Source organism: Onychomys torridus, chromosome 4, assembly GCF_903995425.1.
Source record: "Onychomys torridus chromosome 4, mOncTor1.1, whole genome shotgun sequence".
Classification (NCBI taxonomy): Eukaryota; Metazoa; Chordata; class Mammalia; order Rodentia; family Cricetidae; genus Onychomys; species Onychomys torridus.
The window spans coordinates 7,976,884-7,984,928 of NC_050446.1; the positions used below are offsets into that span (position 1 = coordinate 7,976,884).

The window sequence follows — 8,045 nt, forward strand, 5'->3', positions numbered from 1 at the left end:
AAAACTAATGAGAGTAATACATATTCACAGTGTACATAAGGATTATTCCACAGCCGCCTCGGATTCATCCTAGTGCCCCCCAAGTGTCTGTCTAGTATTCCTCAAAACTCCCAAGTCACTTAAACAACAAGGCGAGTGTCAGAAGCATCCAAGAGAAGTTGGGGAGTCAGCACTGTGGGGAGCTGATGGGTTCCCTAAGTAAGAAACTGGATGAACTATGGGCTTTAGTTAATATAGTGGTTCATGGATTTTAACAAGTATAATATACAGATGTCAATGTTTTTTTATTTCTTTTGACATGGGAGGCTCACTGTATAGCCCTTGCTGCCCCTGTAATTTGCTATGTAGGCCAGGGTGGCTCCAATTTACAGAGATCCACCTACTTCGGCCTCCAAGAGTGCTAGGATTAAAGGTGTGTGCCACAATACCCAGCTATCAAATGTCAGGCTTATTTACTTTTTTTTTTTTTTTTTTTTGAGACAGGGTCCACTATGTTTTTTTGATGTCCCTCACACTTGTACAGATCCGCCTGCCTCACACTTGTACAGATCTGCCTGCCTCAGCTTCTTGAGTGCTGGGATTAAAGGCGCACACAACCCACCGCACCTTGACCCAACACGAGATTTTAATAATAGGGAACCAGAGGTGGGGGGTGTGATATGGGAACTCACTATATTCTCACATTTCTTATTTATTCATTTATGTATTATGTGTATACCTGCATGAGTTTATGTGCAGCTGATGCATGTAGATGCCTGCGTCACTTTTTAAAAACTGTTCTAAAACATTCTGTTATTTGATGAGGTTGAGGGGTGTAATCACCACCTGATTCCTATGAAGGTTTAGAAGCAGAAAGGACTTTGCCCTTAACAAAGATGGCTGCCATTAACGTCAGGGCACGGCCTGCCCGAGACAAAGAAGGCGGCCCGGCAGACAGGAACCGGAAATTCGCGTCCGGCGGTACGCAGGGTAAGGTGGTCGCTGGGACGCGCAAGCGGCGCGGGTCCGGGCATGAAGCTGGGCCGGGCCGCCCTGGCCCTGCTGCTGCTGGCGCCGTGCGTGGTTCGTGCGGTGGAGCCCATCAGCCTGGGCCTGGCCCTGGCCGGCGTACTGACTGGCTACATCTCCTACCCGCGCCTCTACTGCCTCTTTGCCGAGTGCTGCGGTCAGAAGCGGAGCCTCAGCCGGGAGGGTAGGCGGGCACCAGGGACGGGCGGCAGGCGGCCGGGGCGCTGCGGCAGGGGGATGCTCCGCGGCCAGGCCAAACTTTGGTCCGAGGCTTGAGAGATGAGTTGCCGGGCGGGGAGCTAGGGTGTCAGCCCTGCGCGGAGCTCATCGGGGTGGCCTCACCGCGTCTCTTCCGCTTGGCATTGGGGAACATCCCCAAGCCCAGGCCTTAGGAAGGGCAGGGTTCGCGGCACCCGGGGCTCTGATAGCCTGGAAATGAGGCTGCATTTTGCCTGCTTGCTTCTCTCCTGACCAGAGTGATCTTTCCATTCCCAGCACTGCAGAAGGATCTGGATAACAAGCTCTTTGGACAGCATCTTGCGAAGAAAGTCATCTTAAACGCCGTGTCTGGTTTCCTAAGCAATCCGAAGCCCAAGAAGCCCCTTACCCTCTCCCTGCACGGGTGGACAGGCACCGGCAAAAACTTCGCCAGCAAGATCATCGCAGAGAATATTTACGAGGGTGGGCTCAACAGTGACTATGTGCACCTGTTTGTGGCCACGCTGCACTTCCCCCACGCCTCTAACATCACCCTGTATAAGGCAAGAGCATTCATTGGCCGCCATCGTGGATGACCCGAATTTGGGGTTTCTCTATTATGGGATGAGATGTGGGGAATCCAGTCAGTGAGTGAGCCTCATTATGGCTCTTTGTATGTCAGTTCCTCTTTAAAAGCTGTGGGCATAGCTGGCTGTGGTCATGTCTGCTATTGTGGAGGCAGAGAGAGGCTGGAGGAACTACTACAGTTGAGGATAGCCTGTGCAGTGCGGATGTGAGCCTGTTTCAAAGGAAACATCGAGGGCTTGGGTAGCCCAGGGTAAAGTACTTGCCCACACCCTGGCCCTGCCCAACACAGCGGTAGTGGTAGTGGATATGTATGTTACAGAGGGTTTGTGATACAAACCACCAAAGTTTTATGGGTGACCTCTAGGCTCGGTGACACATGGCAGTGGACAAGTGGGGACATAATCAACTCCAGCTTCAGGGTCTTCAGGTCCCACCCGCATTGTGAAAAGGAAACCTGGAGGTCTAAGCTTGCTTTGACTCGGCTGTTGCAACCTGCTTTTGGAGTTTATCTCTGGTTAACAGCCCACACCTGAATTCAGGTCCTAACGCTCGCTCCCTCCCTTCAGCTGTGTGGGGGGGACTGTCTGCTAACCTTTCTGAGAGGCTCGCTCTTTGATACAGAATGGTGCTTTGCCCTAACTTGTGGGAGCGCCCCACCACCACCGCTCTCTGTTAAACATCCGGGTCACCGTAACTGTGTGGCTCTTGGGCAGGTTGTTTAATCTCTGTGCCTTGTGATCAGCTGGGTGTTTTCCACACACCTGTATTCTCAGCAGGCTGAGGCAGGAGGATCACATGTTCAGGGTAGTCTGGGCTACATGGTGAGCCTCTGTTTGAAAACAGAGAAGGAGAGGACAAATGGAGGGAGAAGAAAACAATAGTAAGGCCAATAGTATTTCCTTGGTGGCTTTTGGGAGGTGTCTAAAATGTCCAGGGACCAGGGCTTAGAACATGTGGCCTGCACAGTCTGTTGTGCTAGGAGACTGGGCAAATCTTGTCTGTTGGGTTCTAACAATTGAGTGAGCTCTGTGTGTAAATGGTCAATTGCCTCATGGTGTTAGCAGGCCACTTCGGGTCTCTGAAGGTTCCTCTAAGGCAGTGTGGTTCTCAACATTCCCAATGCTGCGACTTTTTTTTTTGGTTTTTCAAGACGGGGTTTCTCTGTGTAGTTTTTGATGCTTGTCCTGGATCTTGCTCTGCAGACCAGGCTGTGTCCACTCACAGAGATCTGCCTGGCTCTGCCTCCCGAGTGCTGGGATTAAAAGAGCATGCTACCACTGACTTGTTGCAACCTTTTTATACAGTTCCTCATATTGTGATGACCCCAACCATAAAATTATTTCATTGCTACTTCCTAACTGTAATTTTGCTACTGTTATGAATCATAAATATCTACTATGTAGTCTCTGTGAAAGGGTCATTTGACCCCAAAGGGGTTGAGCCCCACAGGTTGAGAACCACTGCTCTAAGGGGAAGGTGGTTCATACCTGCAGATTTGCTGCTTTCATAGATACAAATGGAACCCTGTGACCTTGGTCACAGGAGCCAAGGGAAGAACCCCAAACAGAGGTACAATGTAACTGCTAGTGTGTTCTTTAGAAAAATGCATAGCTGATTTCTCCACCTCACTTCAGGAGGAGGGTGGAAATGCCTACAGACTGTGTAGAATTTGGTTCAGTTTTATGAGGATAATGCTTGAAGAGGTCTGTGTATCTCATCTTGGTGGCTTAGTATGTAACTGCGCTAGCGTGAGAGAGACTCTGATACCATTTTAAGATTTTTTTTTTTTGAGCCAGCTGTTCATGTGCTCATTATTGTAGCCTGGGCTGGCCCTGAACTCTGCTTTATTGTATTAGTATTAGTTTAGTTTTTGTTTTTAAATTTTGTGTGTCTGTGTACTTGTGAGTATGTGTGCATAGGGGCCACAGGTCTATCTCTGGTGGTGTTCCTCAGAATCTGTCCATTTTTTTGAGACAGGGTCTCTGTTGAGACCTGGGGCTGCCAGTTAGGAAAGCCCCAAAGATCCTGCAGTTGCCACACCTGGCTTCCTCATAAGGGCACTTGTAAGGCGGGCGCTTTACCCAGTAAGCTTTCCTCCCACCCCTGGCCTGGAACTCTTGCTCTGTCTCAGCTGGGGTCACAAATGCATGTCACCAAGTCCACCTCCAGATGTGTTCTTCTGGCCAGGCAGATGGATTTCTGAAAGCCTCATCCTACCCTCCCAGAATGCTGAGTGCTCGAGTCCAGACTCACTAAGGGAGCCCTGGGCACTGTTTCCCACCTGGGAGTCGGTGCTTCTCCAGGCTGGCCTGCGGAGGGAGGGATGAGATGATAGTAGATTTCTGTCTCTTACCGAGAGAGCGTCACCCACAGGACATGTGTGACATTGCCATTGTGAGGACAGAGCTGGTGCCTGGCCGACAACAGCATCGGTGTGGTCACAGTGTCACAAACCTGGAGCTTTGGCATAGGGCAGGGCTGGTTTGAGATCCCAGTTTGCCCCAGCTTAATTGTATTGTCTTAGACAAGCTGCTGAAGTGCTCTGTACCTTGGTGTCCTCACCTGTGGCCTGGCATGGGTGTGATGCTTCTTAGACATGATTGTGAGGGAAAGGTGTATGTGTGTAATGCTCATAGCCCAGTGCTCCAGAAGTGCAGCCATTGACCTTAGGGGGTAACGCTGTCCTGAGGGCCTGGGTGTGGCTCCAGTCGAGGGCTGCTTAGCCCTCGTGAGGCTCTGGGCAGAGCTGCACAAAAACCAAGAAACCTAAGCTGATAGCATCACACCCACCGGAGCTCTGAATCGGGCCCTCTTGTCTCCAGGACCAGTTACAGATGTGGATTCGAGGCAACGTGAGCGCCTGTGCTCGGTCCATCTTCATCTTTGACGAGATGGACAAGATGCACGCAGGCCTCATCGACGCCATCAAGCCTTTCCTAGACTATTACGATGTGGTAGATGAGGTCTCCTATCAGAAGGCCATCTTCATCTTCCTCAGGTGAGGCCGTGCCTGGGGTGTGGTGGGAGATCCTTGCTCCTGGACCTGGGCGCTCTGGGGAGAAGTGCAGCCCCTCCTCACTGCAATTATTTCTGCAGCAATGCAGGGGCAGAAAGGATCACGGACGTGGCTTTGGATTTCTGGAAAAGTGGGAAGCAGAGGGAAGAAATCAAGCTCAGAGACATGGAGCCTGCCCTGGCTGTGTCAGTCTTCAATAACAAGAACAGTAAGTATGGCCATCCTTCCTGAGCCCAACCGCCTGGCCCTCCACCGTCGGCGTCGTTTCTGTCCAGCCTCGGAGCCATACTTCACGCAGTCTTGGTGCTTCCCTGACCCAGCCGAATCCCTGAGTGAAGTCTGCTGGCGAGCCCCAGGCTATTTTATAAACGCTGATGGTGGGCTGCACCACTGATCATTCGTTGTAGAGAAAAAGCAGGTAGTTGAAGCCGGAGAAGGCCACCTGGGACTGCAGGGAGGTTGGTAACTGGGTAAGTGCCCTAGACTCTGCAGCCATGCCTGGGCCTTCCCATTGTACTGGACATGAGACATTTGACCTGCTTGTTTGATTCAGTCGACCCTGTTCCCTTGTAAAGAAGGCAGATACCTGTTGTCCCGTTCTTTACAGAGGACGACACCCAGGTTCAGTGCAGGAGCTTGCACAGCACCACACAGCCACTGGCCTGCAACCTTTGACCTTGAACCTCAGGAGGCAGCCAGCCACGAGGGTGACTCACTGGTCATCTCCCCAGGGCTTCGCTGGTCTCCGGTTGTTGAGGTGACAAAACAGAAGGCCATAGGTCTCACTGGAAACACGCTCACCAAGAAATCTATACTGAAGTGAGGTGACCAGCACAGTGTCTTGTTATCCTATGTCAATGGGATACTACCGAGGAAAGACGAACGTGGGTAAATGTTAGTCTCTCCGTGCTAAGACGGATGACGACACACAACAGGAAGTACAGATTGATTGGCAGCAATACATCAGAACACTGTGTGCTGAAGGGAGATGGAGAAGGGACCGTCACCATCCGGCTTGGGTGTTGGCATGTTGACAATAGTGCTGAGGTGGCCATGAGCAGAACAGTCTTAGGAGGAGGAGACATGTGCTTGAGTCATCCTGGAGGAGGAGCTGGAAGGAGACGTTTGACTCAGGACACACATCTGAGATGGCAGTATATGAGTGTTGTTACTTTTATGTTCAGACGCAAACCCAGGGCCTTACACATGCCAGGTATGTGCCTCCCACTAAGCTAACCCCAGGCCCGCTGGTATTTAAGGCCATGTCACCATCTTGTCTACTGGTTCTGCTGAGCACTTGCTGGGTCAGGTGGTTGGGTCCTTGTCATTCAGGCTGTGCCCGACGGTTTCCTCCCCAGCCAGGCCAGATGCCCCCAGCTACGGTCCCCAGGGCTCTGTGTGCACCTGGCGCAGAGTAGGTCTTCGACACAGCAGTCACACTGGTGCCTGTTCATAGTTTCGGTCTTTGCTGTGGCCACAGGCCTTCATTGAGTACCGTCAGAGTGCAGGCGGGCTCCATTGGGAACTGGGCTCTCTGCACAGCTTGTGTGGGAAGCCAGAATGAGTTAGGCAGGGTGTGGAGACATGTCTGGAGCTCCTAGGGCATCCAGCAGGAGCTGAGGCAAGCGTTCTCAGTACTGGGAGGCTGAGGCATGCAGAGTCAGACCCTTGAGGTGCACAGCCTTGTCTGCACACATGACCACCCCCGGGAGTCTAGGTGTGAGCATGGTGTGAGCACTAGCAGCAGCAGTGGGTTCTCCCGGAATTGCTGGTCCAGCAGCTGAAGGTCTGAGGGCAGACTGTGGTTTCCTAGATGGAGACTGACTGGAGGAGTCTGTCTCTGGGGATGCCCCTCCCTTCTCTCTTGCACCTCTTCCAGCCTGCCCCTCAGCTCTGGCCACCCTGCCTGGATGCCAGCACACAGTATGGTGCATGTGGCCCTCTAGCCCGTCTCCCACCTCTAAGGTACCCTGGAGAGGCCTTTCCAAGCCCACAGCACTTAAGTGTTCCTTTTAAAGCTTTTTTTGTTTTCATTTTTGTGTATGTGTGTGCATGTGGTTGCCAGAGAGTGTTGCATCCACTGGACCCAGAGTTACATGTGGTTGTGATTATTAGAACCTAACTCAGGTCCTCTGCAAGGAGCAACAAGCCTTTTGAACTGCTGAGCCATCTCTCCAGCCCAAAGGTGTCCCTTTATGTCACCCTGTCCTTGCTGTCAGAGCAGCATCACAAGGCAGTGTTTGAAGGCAGTCCCCAGCTCTTGTCTCTCCCTCACAGTATGGAGACAGGGTGGTGTTGGGGATGGTCCCCAATGGACACTTAGTTATACTTGGACAGATGAATAGTGAGTGGCACATTTTTGTCTTTTTCCCAGGTGGCTTCTGGCACAGCAGCCTCATTGACCGGAACCTCATTGATTATTTTGTCCCCTTCCTGCCCTTGGAGTATAAGCACCTGAAAATGTGCATCAGAGTTGAGATGCAGTCCCGTGGCTATGAAATAGATGAGGACATTGTAAGCAAGGTGGCTGAAGAGATGACGTTCTTTCCCAAGGAGGAGAGAGTCTTCTCAGACAAGGGCTGCAAGACTGTGTTCACCAAGCTGGACTACTACCTGGATGACTGAGTCTGCTGAGACAGTCAGGACACTTTCTGCCAAGGTTACCAGGTACTGCCTTGGGCACTGTTTCTGCTCCTCAGAGCCTGCAGGTGGCCATGCTGTAGGGACCACAGACACAACATGGACCCAAAGCTTCCTGGAGCCTCCAGAGGATGAAACCTCCCAGTCTGCCCCTGCCCGGGCTCATGATTTTTTTTTTTTTAAATTATGTTTTAATTTCAGGTGTTTCTGTTTTGAGGCAGAACAAGTAAGTTTTACTGCAAACGTGATAACTTTATTTTAAATGGTTTTTAATATATGAGAAGCCTTTCAGCTGTTGGCTTTGTGTGTCTTTTGAAACTGTCAGGCTGACATCACAAGGGTTTCTACTGCAGAAGCCCAAGCACAGGCGTCTTCTGGATGACATCTCAGGACCAAGGGACCGACCCTAGGGGACTGAAGCCAGCCCTGTCAGGGGCCATGCAGTGGTTGGATAAGACACGAACACTGTCACAAATGCCCCCGTGTGCTCTTCCCCGGACTCAGTAGTATGTGAACAAATTTAGTGGCACTGTGATTGTCAGGCCCACTCCAGATGGCCTTGTTTTATGCACACACAATGCCTGCCAACAGGTAG

The 8,045-nt window shown here is 51.5% G+C and overlaps 1 protein-coding gene across 1 annotated transcript; it reads left to right on the top strand.

Annotated features, from left to right (window-relative positions):
* Window positions 1-954: 954 nt before the first annotated feature.
* Window positions 955-7,741, top strand: Tor1a (torsin family 1 member A). The gene is made up of 5 exons (XM_036186482.1): window positions 955-1,192; window positions 1,504-1,769; window positions 4,617-4,792; window positions 4,891-5,018; window positions 7,185-7,741. The coding sequence occupies exons 1-5, from the start codon at window positions 1,012-1,014 to the stop codon at window positions 7,433-7,435; spliced, it is 1,002 nt and encodes a 333-aa protein (XP_036042375.1). The 5' UTR covers window positions 955-1,011; the 3' UTR covers window positions 7,436-7,741.
* The last annotated feature ends 304 nt before the right edge of the window (window positions 7,742-8,045 follow it).

Coding starts and splice junctions, on each gene's coding strand:
- Tor1a (XM_036186482.1), top strand. CDS start 1,012: ATGAAGCTGGGCCGGGCCGCCCTGGCCCTGCTGCTGCTGGCGCCGTGC. Junction 1,193..1,503: donor GCGGAGCCTCAGCCGGGAGG/GTAGGCGGGCAC, acceptor TTCCATTCCCAG/CACTGCAGAAGGATCTGGAT. Junction 5,019..7,184: donor AGTCTTCAATAACAAGAACA/GTAAGTATGGCC, acceptor TCTTTTTCCCAG/GTGGCTTCTGGCACAGCAGC.